This window comes from Hippichthys cyanospilos, chromosome 3, assembly GCF_059441005.1.
Source record: "Hippichthys cyanospilos isolate Australia breed blue-spotted pipefish chromosome 3, RoL_Hcya_1.0, whole genome shotgun sequence".
Classification (NCBI taxonomy): Eukaryota; Metazoa; Chordata; class Actinopteri; order Syngnathiformes; family Syngnathidae; genus Hippichthys; species Hippichthys cyanospilos.
The window spans coordinates 29,385,921-29,401,585 of NC_142371.1; the positions used below are offsets into that span (position 1 = coordinate 29,385,921).

The following is a 15,665-nucleotide window of genomic DNA, read 5'->3' on the forward strand; positions in this document are numbered from 1 at the left end:
ATTAGTCGAGGGTGTCAGCTACCCTCTCAAAAAAAAAGACAAAACGTATTTAATGAGAATTCTCATGGTTGGCACACACTGTACGTATTTTTAAAGATGACAATTCTCGTACATGGCAACGAAAGATTTACAACCAGCCACGGATACCAGCCTCATCTTGTATGTGTGTATATGCTTACAGTAACAACTGTGAACAGGATGCGGTGATCATCTCTATCATTAATGGCATCACATCTGTGTTTGCTGCTACGGTCATCTATACAGTCATCGGCTTCAGGGCAACGCAACAATTTGACACCTGCATTAATGAGTGATTATTATTCATTACATTCTTATATGTACATTACATTATTTCAGCAAGCCTTTGTGTAATGCATATCTATTTAACATTTAAGAAACATCCTGATGCTACTGAATACATTTGACCTTCCTGAGGGAACTATCACCGAAAGCAACTACACCGAGGCCTTGCACCATCTCAATGCAACATACCCCGATGTTCTTCAAGGGTTGCAACTGGGCTTCTGTGATTTAAAAACATTTCTTAGTGAGGTAACAATTCAACTACCGTTTTACTATATAAAACTACAATGGAACCTCTTAAGTCAAATATGAAATGTTAAAATAAATTCCAGTCAACGTCCTTCAAACGGTCACATTATACCTTGGAGGCTTCAGTGTGTTTGAAGATCACAGCTTCATACTTGCTGTTGTGTCTGTTTCTTCTTTTAGGGAGTTGAAGGCACTGGTTTGGCTTTCATCGTGTTCACGGAGTCCATTACAAAGATGCCCTTCTCCCCACTGTGGTCTGTCCTCTTCTTCGTCATGCTCTTCAGCCTCGGCCTGTCGTCTATGTTTGGGAACATTGAAGGTGTTGTGGTGCCTCTGCAAGACCTCAAGGTTTTTCCTAAAAAATGGCCCAAAGAAGCCATTACCGGTAGCTCACAAACTCATTCCACCAATTTACTTTGTGATTTTTTTTTTTTTTTTAATAAAATCCTTACGTTTTTTTTTTTTTTTTTACATTTTCCTCAGGCGTGACATGTGTGGTCTGCTGTCTGGTGGGCCTAATTTTTGTCCAAGGCTCTGGGAACTATTGGCTGTCTTTATTTGACACTTACGGAGGATCAATCCCACTGCTGGTCATTGGCTTCTGTGAGATGATTTCAGTGGTTTACATTTATGGGATAGACAGGTAATTAAAATACTTTCTTTTTTATGTATTCATTGCGAGCCCTTGTAAAATGGATTTTTGACTTCAATAGCTGTCATTTTCACTCATCAAATAATGTAGTTAAACCTTAGAAAATATCGATATGTTGCATGTTTCATGCAATGTTTTTTTTTATTAAATAATCTTTATGTGTGTGTAAAATTTATGTGTACTTTGTATGATATTAATATCCAAATCACTTTTTTATTTTTATTTGTGTGCCAAGGTTCAGTGAGGACATCGAGTTCATGATTGGACACAAACCAAACATTTTCTGGCAGGCAACATGGAGATTCATCAGTCCCCTCATTATGATCTTCATCCTAATCTTTTACTTCATCACTAAAATTTCTGAAAAGATCTTTTATAAAGCCTGGGATCCCGAATATGTACGTTTACCCACATCTTTCTGGAAATATTACTAATAAGAACCTTTTACAGCATCTGTAACTCATTAATGATCAATTCTGTTTTCAGGAAAAATTCCCAACTCTGGAGGAGAAGAATTATCCACCCTGGATCTATGTGATTATCTTTATCCTGGCAGGAATCCCCACTATTGCTGTACCTTTCATTGCACTCTTCAAATGTTTAAGGGCAAAGACGACAAAGAAGTCACAGCTCAGCATTGAAATAGATGACAAGCCCAAATTATCACTGACGTAACTTTGTCTTAATCTAATTACAAAAAAAAAACAATACGTGCGCCTATTGTTCGCACCGTTATGCATTCATATTCTACTACCATACAGTAGTGCTTTATAATGTTGTACCTACAGTATGTGTCCAGAAGGGGACAGTATAGAGATTTGTTAAGTGTACATTGTTTTTTATGTGAATGTGTGTGAATACAATGGCTTGCCGTTAAGAATTACTGTTATTTATGTGATTATTTTCAGCAACCATTTGAATCGTTAATCTTGTAATGTTTCTGCAATTTGTGTTAAAATGTGAAGTCCTATTACCAGCTTGTGGTGTTTCTTTTCTTTTCTTTTTTTAAATGTGTACAAATTCAACCCACATTTTGGCGTTTTGGCACATTTTGTTTTAGTTTTGGGGGGAATCTTTACAATTTGTCATGATTTATTGATTTTAATGAAAGTGAGAGAATCAGCCTTAAAGTATAAACAACTCATTTGTTTGCTTCTTTAAATAGCAATGCATAGTACCTTTTAATTTATTTAAATGCCAGGGGGAATGTATACATTAGTCAGAAATAAAGTCTTGAGACAGGTTTACAGGGACTTGATCATCTCAGGCCAAGCACCCTGCAGAGATTGCCCACTTAAATTTATTGTTATACTCCTTGTGGTATAAATTTAACAATTCAGCTGAATAATAAATGAAGGCAAGCCTCTCATTAAAAACTCTAGACATGAATTTATAATAGTATATCTCAGATGCACAGAAAAAAAATGCTAAGAGCCAGCCAGTAAATTAATATAATGAAAACATCGAACTGAGGCTCCAGAGGCTCAAAGAATCCTACTCAAATGAGTTTCATGCTTGCTTATCAAAGTCCTTCAAAATAAGCTATAATGTTGACCTCCAAGTAGGATCTTTTTTTCTTTTTTTGAGATTCACTCATTTGCCGCACACATTTGCCAGTTTGACAGACCATTCCCCACCAAGCCGGTCTTGAAGATGTGTCTTTCAGAGTGATAATTTAATGGCAGAAATTTGACAATTTAAACATATGGCCAATCACAGCCAACCGCTTTTGCCCATCTCGTCCCCAGGTTTTGTGTCAACGACTGGTTTGTTCACAGTGGCCTAATGCAAATGTGGCCAAGGGAATCTGGGTCCGACCGTCGCAATCCTAAAACCTTTATTAAATGAATGAAATTTGAAAGATGTCGCTACATAACATACCGTTAAAGTTACACACATCCATATATCGTGTGTCCTTTTTGAGTCAGAGCAGTCACACAGTTGTCCTTTTTGTGGAGTGGGCGGACGATGACATTGTCCTCGTTACTGTCACGTGCTATGGAATATGCTGGCTGCCTTTGTTGTCCCACTGCCTGTTCTGCTTTTCTGGCACTTTCATACAATGGTGCACTTGAGCACTGGGATGCTATTAAGCCTTTCAGACTACTACAGCTTGGATTCCAGCTCTCAGGAAAAACGAGCATCCCAATGTAGGATACATGGCACAACATATATCATCAAGAAACAGCAGCAAGCATCAAGTGTAACATCGGAAACGAGGTGAGTCTGCTACCTTTGAATTGAGCAGAGCTAAAGGCTGCATTTGTTCGACAGCAGTGGCACTTATGTTTTTTGACCAAGTTCCATAGAAAATAACTTGGGTTTTTTGGTTCCATCCTGATATGAAAATAATTTATATGTACGAAGACTTACTACATCTTTGGGAAGATGTCAACTTCAAACTTTTCAACAAAATCTTCCACCTTCCACAGGCAATGTCCCAGCGAGCCGATTCCTCCCAATGTGGTGGCGTTGTGGTGGAGTTCGAGCCTGATGACATCAGAAATGCAAGAGACAAGAAAGCTAGAAGCATACCAGGTGAGCTAATCTTTGAAGACAAACGGAATATATTGTCCAAATAAATATGTTTGATATAGAGTACCTCCATTCCATTTTTATGCATTTTTATAAGGTTCAGCGCTTATCTACCTCAAGGGTCCCAAGTTTCTCATCTATGTCAGTGGAGCTTTGTCAATGTGGGTAAGAATCATCTCCTGCAGACACAGACACACACGCACACACATACACACAAAAACATGGACAGAAACAGGTTAGTTTTTTGTTGTAAAATGTATTGCAACATAGTAGTTATGCAGGTTTGCAGGCCGTTGCCTCCAAATTGTGGGATACACTTCTATTGGAGTTTACTGTTTTTTTCTTGTATTACGTGTAATGTTCAGTTTTCTGCAATTTATCCATGCAGAGAAGCATTTTTTGCATTCTAAGAGATGCTACAGTAAATCAAATTTACTTACAAAGCATAAGGCAGTACCAAGCAACAGTAAGAACAGTAGCTTTTATTTTTTTCACGTATCAAAGTGTTGACATGTACTCCTCATGCACAGCAAATGCTTGCAATGGCCAGATGCGTCACTGGCTTAACTTGTGAGAACACAGGCCTAAAATTTTGCAAGCATTCAATTTCCATTTTATGTTATATCATTATTTACAAACCACAAGCTATTTCTTTGCGCCCAGTACAAGTCGGGTGCATGGCATAAACCTGTGCACATGTGCGCTTGACTAGTTTCAGCTTGACAGTTAGAAACGGGCAGAAGATGCAAGCGGAGCTCCATAGGGGCATAATGTATGTAAACACTAAACCTAGCCTCAAATTGCATTACACCACCTACGCCATATCTTAGACCTGGTTTCACCCGGTCTAAAGTATAGTCTACCTGCTGTCACCAGCCAGAGGCTTGTGATATAAAATGCCCATGGTCTTGATCCGTAATGCCCACAGTGGTCTCCCAAATTGCAAAAGTCGGTCCAGTATACTAATCTCGGCACAAAAACAAGGCTGAACCAGTCTTGAAAATAGGAATTTTGGAGTCTTGGTTGGTCCACCAATTTTAGAAATTAATATAAAAGATGACCCAATAATCAATACCACATATATGCAGAGGGAACCACTTTTACAGTTAAAATTTTCATGTCCTCATCCTAACGGACATAAGCTATGACTGCTGACAACATTTGTTTCTCTTGTGCTAATCAGGGTGACCGAATGTGGCACTTTGCCATCTCTGTGTTCCTGATTGAGCTGTACGGACGTAACTTGCTCCTGACTGCAGTGTTCGGCTTGGTGGTGGCTGGCTCGGTGCTCCTGCTCGGAGCTTTGATCGGAGACTGGGTTGACCGCAATCCCAGGAATAAAGGTATGCGGTGGCAATTTCACACCTACCTGCGAATTTTAGCATGCATTACTGTGCATCAGACAAGCGGGTGATAAATCAGTGCATCTCAATCGAATCGGGGCCGTGTGCTGGTTTGCCGTCCCGCCATGTGGTAAATTGCATTCCCCTTCCGGCGTCTCGAGTGTAAATCACTTCCTGATTTGATTTCTACACTCAAAAGCAGCGAGGCACACGGTTCACAGTCACTGACATCTGGTTTAGGTTAGATTTCATAAATGAAAATATCATCCAGGATCTGAGAGTCTGTTTTTCTTTTGTCTTATTTCAGTTGCGCATGCATCTCTTTTCATCCAGAACATCTCAGTGACAATTTGTAGCATTGTGCTTATGTTGGTCTTCTCATATAAGCAAAGGATTGAACAGATCTGGGACGGCTGGCTTACTGTGAGTACACCCAATATGATGAGAGCATTTCCATTCACTCATATTCAATAACAGGATAATGGCTGTGATTATTGCTGTTGCTGTTATTCCCCTTTGTGCTGTGAGCTTGTGGCTTCATTCCATCTGTGCTTCCATAATAACATGTTGCATCGCAAAACTTACACAAGGTGGTTTGTTATACGGTGGTGATCGTCCTGGCAGATGTGGCAAATCTTGCAAGTACTGCGCTGACCATTGCCATCCAGCGGGATTGGATCATAGTCATCACCGGCTACAACCGCGGCCACCTAGCTGGTAAGACGACTTGAACGCGGCCACGGCGGACAAGCAAGCGCATTGACCTCGGTCTCTTTCATCCTGACGAAAGGAATGAATGCCACCATGAGGCGGATAGATCAGGTGACTAACATCCTGGCCCCGCTCGCGGTGGGACAGGTCATGACGTTGGCATCCAACGTAGTTGGGTGCGGCTTCATCCTGGGATGGAACCTCGTGTCTCTCGTAGTGGAGTTCTTCTTCTTGTCGCGGGTGTACCGCATTGTCCCCGCTCTTTCCATCAAACCACCAACGATGGAGGTGGACCAGGCCGATCTGCAGGGCATGGACAGGAGAGGATCACAAGGTATGATGGTGGAATTTCACATGTATGTATGCATGTATGCATGAATCACCTCCGACTGTATGTTTGCAGCCAGCGACAATGTATCATATGTGATATCTCAAATTCTTCAGATACCGTACATACATACAGGATGCACAGTGAACCAAACAAAATAAGCTACATTTAGAGTCTAAAATGTTGCCCGATTTGTTTGGTTCACTGTCTAAATTTTAGACTCCGTGAAAGAGGTCAGCTAAAAGCAAATGATGAGAGAAGAAAGAGTAAAAACATTTGCGGCTCATGTTGAGATCCCAAGTATTTTGACACATGTTTCATGTGATCAAATTAATAAACCCATTCATTTTCTTAACCGCTTGTCCTCACAAGGGTCACGGGATTACTGGTGCCTATCCCAATTGTCTTTGGGCAGCAGACAGGGTATACCCAGAACTGGTTGCAAAAGACTAATGACCATTCACACCCACAAACAGCTAAGGGCAGTTTGGAGTGCCCAATTTACATACCCTGCACATTTCTGGGAATGTGGGAGGAACCAGAGAAAATAAAAAGCGGAGTAAATAAATAAACAAACAAACAGAGTTGCTGAAATAAATCAAAATAGACTCCTCGAAAAGGATACAGACCTCCAGCAAGGCAGAACAATAATACCAGACAATCATTGCAATAAGTGAAATCAGCGATATAGAAAGCCTAGTAAAATACCCCTGATGTTTTATAGCATTTACAGCACTTAAACACACAAATTTCACCACTATGTCTTCCAACTGTGGCAAAAAAATAAAATAAAATGAAAATAATATAAAAAATGGGATAACTGAAAGGTTTTCAATAAAAATGGCTGTGCTGATGATGTCTGGGTTTTCACTGTTCCATCAAATTTACATGATCTCAGAGTAAGTGTGTGCCACGATGTAGTGGTTAAGAAAGCATTATTACCACAATCCTACAGCCTACATTTTCTATTCTTCTCTCTCAAACGCACCTGATTGAAAGGATTAAGATAATTGTCAAGATCCTGCAGAACTTGCTGATGAGCTAATTGAGAGTTGTGCTCATACGAATGGTGAAACAAGCATATGTCATTTTGACAGCGATCTTGCGCCATAGGATTGCAGCCCTCGAGAACTGGAGTTGCTGTATATTCTGAATGGTCAATACAAGCAGTGGTACGCTCTCTACGAGGCTCTCAAAACTCCATACAGGGATCTTGGCATAGAACGATAACAGTGTTGTTAACAAAAAATATAAAGGAAGTTGTCAGTAACAACGGAAATGCAGGATGGCTGCCATCTGACTTCAGCAGCAAGAGCCGATTGTCAATCTAAGTTATTTTTTTTACGTTTGTGGACATAGAACATATGGCTATTCAAAAGATTTTTTCGGTTACAACCTGGCTGTTTAAATCATTCAATCCCAATTTCACATTTTTTTAAATCAATAATCCCAGGTATTTATTTATTTATTTATTTATTTTTTACAGTGGCTGGCTAAAGGAGGGTCTCAAAATTGGTGGTACAAAAGTAAATGAATACCTTAAGTTATTAGGTACTAGAATAACCAATTATTTTACTATTATATTAATCGATTACTTTAGTACTTTAGTTCCTTACTTGAGTGGTTTCTGTGACTCATTTGGCACCAGCCAGTTTTAGACCCTCCTCTAGCAAAACACTTGGAAAAAAAGTACATAACGTGAGATTGAATTTTTGGACCAAAGAAAATGTAAAAATACATTTTGTGGTTAAAATGAGAAAAGCAGAGGTAAGCGCACATCAAGAAACTTGCCAACTAATAGCATTAGATACGTATGTCTAATTCTTCTTTGTGAAAAGGAATTGTATGGTACTATATTGAACTTTGAAAATAATGCAGCACCTTATTGGTCCATTTTCATTGCATAAACATTCTCTCTACATACCGTCTGACTGACTTATTTGTCATCAGGTCAAGGTCAAGTTGATCAGCCTCTAGCAGAGGGCAACAGTGACGCAAGCCTTCACCTAAAAGAAATCACCTATCTCCCGCTGTGCTTCCGGAGGTTTCGTTGGCTGGTGAGCACCTGCAAGGATGGATGGAGGTCCTACTACCAGCAGCCAGTCTTCCTCGCGGGAATGGGCCTGGCGTTCCTCTACACCACCGTACTGGGCTTTGACTGCATCACCACCGGCTACGCCTACACTCAGGGCATAAGCGGATCCCTCCTTAGTTTGCTGATGGGCGTATCGGCCATCACGGGGCTGATGGGCACAGTCATGTTTACGAGGCTGAGAAAGACATACGGTCTGATCAACACTGGCATCATCTCCAGCTGCCTCCACCTGGGGTGCTTGCTCCTGTGCGTGTGCTCCGTGTTTGCCCCGGGTAGTCCCATGGATCTTAGTGCGCTCATGCCCTACTTTACTTCGAACTCCTCCTCGGAGCTTGGAGGGATGGCGAGCCAAAGACAAAAACACACGTCCCCTCTGAGGGGAGGGAGCAATCAACCACTTCTACCCGACCGCTCCTCCATCCACTGGACAAATAACACCGTGCTTTTTGACAACGTGCCCTCCGGTAGCGCACCAGAGTCTTACATCTCCATTATCCTCTTGTTCTTGGGGGTCATCACGGCACGCATCGGTGAGCGGACACGCTTAAAACAAAACTCGGCGTTCAGTAGAGCTCAGTTACTTTTACGCCGTACCGTCAACAGTGAGCGCATTTTTATCCTCAACTTCATCTTCAACCTCTCTTCCAAATATTTTGGTTAAATACAAAAAAGCTCTCTCAACTACGCTGAAAAGCAACATTATTAGGCAGCTGGATTGAAAAGGATATGAGTTTTGGAAGCAGATCTGTAATTGTGGCCATAGCTACTTACTCACTTATATCTAGTGACCAAACACCCAATTTTATCGTCTCTATGGGAATGAGAAATGGAAAATGAAAAACTTACAAATACAACTAGCCTAGGGTTTGTTCGGTCTCAACACATTTTCCATTGTCAAGGGATTAAAAAAAAAAAGAATACTGAGATTAATTGAGATCTCTTATTAACTGATCTAGTTAATCTATTCTTAATCACACCTAAAGATTTCTGAGAAAAACCATCAACCAAAGTTTTTTTGTTTTTTTTACCTTTTTATATACATTGTATTATTGTGGCAGATCACGGCATTGATATACATGAACAAAAAAGTGGCTTTTGCCATTAAATTTTTGAACAAATGCAGTTGTACTCATTTACCTGCTGCTGCTGTATTTGATACAAGTCCCAAATGCTGATTGCAACCGAGAGTTCTGGCCATCAGGAGGAATGTGCTGTTTTCTTTTGTCAATCGCCAAATAATTCAAAGTTAACATTAAAATAAAACATGATTCATCCTGGCCATCACTGACTTACTCAAATGCGAAATGTCAGAATATGGCTCGCTGCATTAGCGTTTTTGTTGATATCACTAGCTGTGGCTGCAGATTTCAGCTGGGTGCATCGCATTTATGTGGTATGCTAAACTTGAGCAGCTTCTGCGGTAAGCAGCAAATTTACATACTACGTACAAAGAATGCATATCACTCTATGTTTATCAAAGGGGCTGTTGGGACATTTTTAGAGGGAAATCTACCATTCATCAGACCGACATCTTTCATATGCTCTCCCATTTTCACAGCCTCCTTCTGCTGCTGAACCTACCTTCCAACCCATAACAGGCACCCATCAGTTTAGGTCAAACACAGTGACAGCCAATCAGTGTCCACTTCATGGTGTGACCGGCTGTGACTGGTTTTACAACCCACAAATGCAAGCACAAGAAGCCCGACGCATTAAAAAAAAAAAAAAAGATCCAAGCAGCATACAGAAATCATAAAGTTGTAGATTGAAATTAGATTAATTAGATTTAAAAAAATAATAATGGTTTAACTATAACTGCGATTAAGTGATCACAATTCATATCTTAAACTGACACCCCTAGATTCCTATTATTTCTCACTCTCTCGTGTACCCTATCACGGTATCCAAAATTCCACTCTTTATTATTCAGTACATGATGTAGCATAATTCTATGCCACTGAAACTACAACCACAATAATAGAGGCAATTTAGAACAATCCTGAAACTGTCAATCAAAATTGCACCGTATTTGTAAAGGCAGAATATGTGAGTACAGTTTTGGCTATCTTTGAGCAAGTGATCATTTAGATGTACAGAATACTCTTGCGACTTGAAATTAATGGCTTCCCTGGTCATTTTTTTTCAAGCCAGGTGTCACTTGTGTTGCAGGTTTGTGGTCCTTTGACCTGACAGTCACCCAGCTGTTGCAGGAAAACATCTGTGAGTCCGAGCGAGGTGTTGTAAATGGGGTGCAGAGCTCTATGAATTACCTGATGGACCTGCTCCACTTCATAATGGTCATCTCTGCTCCACAGCCACAGCATTTTGGCATCCTAGTTCTCATTTCTGTGCTCTTCATCACCACTGGACACACTATGTACTTCCTGTATGCGCACAAAGCCAAACGAAAACGGCGCCTGGACACCTAAAAGGGGAGAGAAGGCCCGCAAATGCAAGCATGGGATGCTTTACCGGCGCTGAGTCCACTCTGACCATGTGAAATGAATGTCTCCTTCCTGCTCCGTGACTTAGCCATTCATTTCAGCACACCACGGCCAGAGTCTGTCTCACCTCAGCTGCTTACTACCTGCAGGCGATAAAGCAGCAAACCAGAACTCAGGTGCAATAGCATGGAAGATCATGAATATGAATGGCCTCTATAAATGCAGCGATGAAACCTCCAGGGTAGATGTCCTAGTGGAATTTACAACAGGACTTCCTAAACCCCATAGGATTACTGCAAAGCGTTCAATGAACCTTTTAAAGCTCTCTCTATGAAAGTGGATGGATGGTGACTTTTTTTTTTTTTTTTTAACTTGCAAGTACAAACGAACCGCTGTTGTGAGGAAAACACTGATGGACTTAGATAAAAGAGATATATTATAGACCTTACTGATCCACCCACTTGGATATATTCCAAATGTTTCCAGTAAAGGAAAATAAAGGGAATTACAAATGAGATCAAATGAAATAAAGATGAGATAAAAGTAAGAAGGGCAGCTCCATTTTTAATGGACAATGCTTTTCTTTGACCTAATTAATTTTCCTGTGCAGGTCTCATGCAAACACACAACACCAAATAAGCATGCCCCTCAGTGGTATAGAACACAAAACATTTCTCCAATCTGTTTTGTATAAATTACACATATTACGTTTTTTGTTTTAACCTACTGGCAATGTTCAATCACACTTTCATCTTTCAAATATACTCAAGATGACCTCACCTCAACAAAGAGCAAGAAAACAGTCAGGCGTACAGTATATACATCACTTGGAATTGTTTTTCTGCTGTTCCATGTTTTCATATTGCCTCCGAGTACATCCCACAACCGGCAACACCTCTGCAATCTATTTGTATCATTTTCTTGTGTCTGCTATATATCATGTGTGTTGTCATTGTTTATTTTAGACTGATATCATAACAATGAATAATAAATATTTAAATGAAATTCCCTCCCAACAGTTGTAATGTGTATTTTATAACGATAAATATGACAAAGGTTTAGTCAAAAGCTAAATAAAGGGAGCCACATTGGCTTAGCCAATTAATCCTGACCACTAATTAAAACTTCCATAATCAAGTACCAACACAATAGAACCTCGAAAAGCCCTGAAAGTCATCATCACTATCTGAACGCCAAATGGCTCCTCCCATTTAAGACCCGGACGTCCTCTCCTATCTCCTCGTCAATTGTTCAAACATCCTTGTTACTCTTCCACGGGTAGACATCTTGGGACCATTCAATTTTGTTTGAAATGGAGGTCTTTGGAGATTGTTTGCTGATCATCTTGATTGGGATTTTCTTGCCCTTCGCTTTTTCTCCCTCCCACCTGGGTACATCCATGCTGGCTTATTCAAGCACACGTCTATGGACTGAATGAAACTCGTCAAGCCGTCTTAAGAAAGAAAAAGGGTCACACATCGTTTTGTCAACTTTTTCATAATTTGTTAAAGTGTTTTAATAAGTGTGATTGCTGAAAAGTCCGTTGTGTCAGCTTCTCTAATAACAATGCAGATTCATGTACCTACTGTTTTGCAGACATTTCAAAACAGTTCTCGTCTGTAAGATAGGAAATCGGAATGGGTGTAATGCGTGTAATACGGAATGATACAAAACTGTCCGTGTTTATCATCATGCAAACAGTAAGGTAACATCCAGAGGTTGATACATTTGTGTATCAGGGAAAAAGTGTAACAAGCAAAATGCACTTTCATCACTACCTCCTCCTCTTGCTGCAGGCATACAGCATCCCTGTTGCTTTTCATCCTATTCCCTGATTAACGTGCACACACTAACAATTCTGACTTTAGGCATTCTCGCTTTGAGATTCGTTTACTTTAGAAACTGGGTCAGTGGTAGCACACTGAAACTGCCTCAGTGAGAAACTAGGAAAGGAGCACGTAGGAGCAAATTGTACAAAGCCATTTGTGGATATTCAACTCCAGCCACCCCTATTGTCTCCTTTGGATATTATACTGTCATACCTCTTAAGCTAAATGTCCCTGAGATCAAATAATTTAATGGTCATGCAAACATTCAACATTTCGAAATAAAAGCAAACCATGTAATATGCATTTTGTTTTTCCTCTCTGACGTCCACATTTTCTGACCAATTCCGATCGCTACAACTATAAATGTCAGCTTATCCCTACCACATGTCGTTTTTCAAAATTGAAATCTCTTTTTTTTTTCATTTTCACTCTTTTTTACCAATTAATCCGCTCACCCGTAATACTACTACTGTACTTATTATTATTATTATTATTATTACTCTAAAATCCAAAATAAAAGCAAAAAAGAAAGATTGTTCATGATTCCACATCATTCAATGTCTTCTCACATGATTCTAAATGCTTCATTGTAATTCCATATAATTCAAAATCCTGTCTTAATATGTTCCAAATTGTGCCACATCATTTGTGTCATATTATATCCATTTTGGTTACGTTCCCTCCAGTGTTGTAGTTTGAGACTAGAGTTTTTATGCAATCAAAATTCAGCTAACTGGTGTCGCCAGGCTGTATGAAATCTGCCCGAGGCCTCCACAATCAACAGTTGCGAGAGTCTGTGCACTGTGAGTGGACGGAAACATAGTTAATAGACAGTTGCAATAGCCAATCAGAACACAAGGTGGCGACAGTTAGGCCATCTATAAAGCCTCATGTTGAACTTGACATGCAATGTGTTTGGATCCTCAGCATGGGAGGTAGCGCTGTGCAGGTCAAGTAAGCTTTGCTGTTTGACTGTGACAATCCTGTGTCCTGTACTTCTGAAGAGCGGTCATTCTCGGGCTTTTTTAAAGCGGATTAAAACACACGACAGAGAAGATTTTCTGGTTGGAACTGAAGCGCACAGATGAACTGTAAAAGAATGTCATTGAAGTCTTCTTGAGGAAAGAAAGAAGGACAAAGAATTTCATTGATGTATTTTTTAATTTTTAATATCTTTTTGTCATTTTATTTCATTCGTATTCTGTTGTAATTTCCTCATTGCTGCTAAATTGGGAGTGCATGGGGTAGAGTTTGTTTGTGCGTATGTATGCTGGGGGAGGTCCATTTTGGCCAAAACAACCAAAATGGGAAATGTCTAAGAGAAACAAAAGTGAACAGAACCACAAAACCTTCTTAATGTGGCACTTTGTTGAGTCAACACGTTTGGGATGCTGGCACAAGTGAATGGCCTTGCAAGGACCCAGTCAAGCGTTCGCTCTTGACTGCGGACAAATCAATAAAACTCTAATAGAGAAAATGGTCATATGGGAAAAATGAATGTCCCTGGTAAGTCTATACTATTTGTATGTAGCCTTCCATGGATCTTACTGTCCTCGAAAAGATGATGCAATGTACTTAGAGCAAGTTCCGCTGTTATTGATTTACCACAAATGAGCACTATTCCATTGTTATTATGGGTACTGTTATTAAATTTCAAACATTGAAGGTGAGGGCCAGGAAATTGTGTTGACACTTCAGCTTAGTGACTACCAGAATCATTAAGTCAACTGTTAATATCATTAACTCTAGTGTTTTCTCTTTTCTTTAGCTTTTTTGTGTTGCCACCACAGATGGTCAGCAAATACAAATATCACGCATTTTACACATTTTACCAAGAAAGAAATCGGATTGGAAATAAATGCTTAAACATTATTTATTACTAAAACCCCATTGTTATGCCAACATCCATCTAACTTTAATTAATCCTGACACTATTCCTTATACTAGCGTGATGGTTTAGAATTTAATATTTTGAAAAAAAAAAAAAAACATTAAAAAAACATTGTCTGTAATCAAGGATTTATGATGGTTTGAGCATGGAATTAGTCAATGCACTTTGAATAGCTGCATTCTAATGTTCTTAAGTCAACCATTGTCATGGAATGACTTGACTTAGGGCAGGGGTCGGCAACCCGCGGCTTTTAAATCCTTATGTCTCGGCTCTCTGTGGTTTTGAAAAATGAATAATGCTTGATTCGTATCGACTATGTGGACGACATAACAAGTGACACATTTGAATTGCAGTCAATGACATTTGCGTGATTGGATGATAGGACGACAGCTATCGGATGTGTTTTGTGTGACGGGGCACGAAATGTGGCGCAAGACAGCCAATCAGCTTTGGGAAGGTAAAAACAGGAAATGGAACTATAATGAGGCCTTCAGGATTAAACACAAACATTTTCAGAGTAAGATATAACTGAACATTGAAGAAATCCTAGCACAAAATAAATGTAATCTTAATGCCCCTGCGTGTGAACAAGGATGGACTCAAACATTGGCTCATTCTGCTAGTTCTTTTCTTGAAACCAAGAGGGTAACAACCTTTGATAACACACACATATATATATATATATATATATATATATATATATATATATATATATATATATATATATATATATATATATATATATATATATATATATATATATATATATATATATTTCAGATAAGATGTAGTAAAGTGTTTGAAATATCTGTGGAAAACGGGTCAAATCTTTGAAGTTTGCTGACCCCTGTCTTAGTGGGATACAAATTCAACTGGTAGATTGCAAAAATAACATAATATTTAAAAATATGTGGTAAAAAAAATCATAACATACTTGTTCAATAATTTCACTTGATGCTCTCTAAAATATTCATGTGCAGCAGGGTAGATCCAATTTTTAAATATTATTTTGTGAACTTATCCCTGTTTTATGTGCGTGTAAAAGTTTCAATAAAATTTATCATTATCATGTCCATCTTTCAGTGGAAGAATAATACAGGGACAAGTAACGCCCAACAAAAGTGGTTTGACATTTGCTTATTGTATTGTGTGCTTGACTGAACAAAGTGTTTGACCTTACAGTACAAAGCACTCGACTCAGTCTTGAATCCAGACCCTCTAGCATTCGAGAGATTCTTCTACTTCCTTTTTGGGTGTGTTTGGCTAGCCAGATGTTTCCTGAACC

At 39.4% G+C, this 15,665-nt stretch overlaps 2 protein-coding genes and 1 long non-coding RNA gene across 6 annotated transcripts in view; 2 read left to right on the plus strand and 1 right to left on the minus strand.

Moving 5' to 3' along the window:
* Nucleotides 1-2,163, plus strand: part of LOC148426758 (sodium-dependent neutral amino acid transporter B(0)AT1-like) — a 43,033-nt gene extending 40,870 nt beyond the window's left edge. For 3 of the 4 annotated variants that reach the window (XM_088409829.1, XM_088409830.1, XM_088409833.1), the window contains 6 exons: nt 182-310; nt 396-552; nt 733-937; nt 1,036-1,195; nt 1,440-1,602; nt 1,691-2,163. In XM_088409829.1, coding sequence (XP_088265955.1) covers nt 182-310; nt 396-552; nt 733-937; nt 1,036-1,195; nt 1,440-1,602; nt 1,691-1,879 — 1,003 coding nt within the window. In that variant the 3' untranslated portion in view covers nt 1,880-2,163. Of the gene's footprint in view, nt 1-181; nt 311-395; nt 553-732; nt 938-1,035; nt 1,200-1,439; nt 1,603-1,690 lie in introns of those variants that run through there. The other variant, XM_088409832.1, reaches the window with a different exon arrangement.
* LOC148426759 (uncharacterized) lies at nt 268-4,312 on the minus strand. The gene is made up of 3 exons (XR_015865018.1): nt 3,854-4,312; nt 3,578-3,694; nt 268-907 (listed from the first exon to the last, which is right to left on the minus strand). It is a non-coding gene; the product is annotated as an uncharacterized LOC148426759 (long non-coding RNA).
* LOC148426760 (ferroportin-like) lies at nt 3,601-10,893 on the plus strand. The gene is made up of 8 exons (XM_088409836.1): nt 3,601-3,742; nt 3,837-3,904; nt 4,923-5,082; nt 5,390-5,505; nt 5,673-5,799; nt 5,873-6,127; nt 8,072-8,746; nt 10,386-10,893. Exons 1-8 carry the CDS (start codon nt 3,640-3,642, stop codon nt 10,643-10,645), a joined length of 1,764 nt encoding a protein of 587 aa, XP_088265962.1. The 5' UTR covers nt 3,601-3,639; the 3' UTR covers nt 10,646-10,893.
* Nucleotides 10,894-15,665: the final 4,772 nt, after the last annotated feature.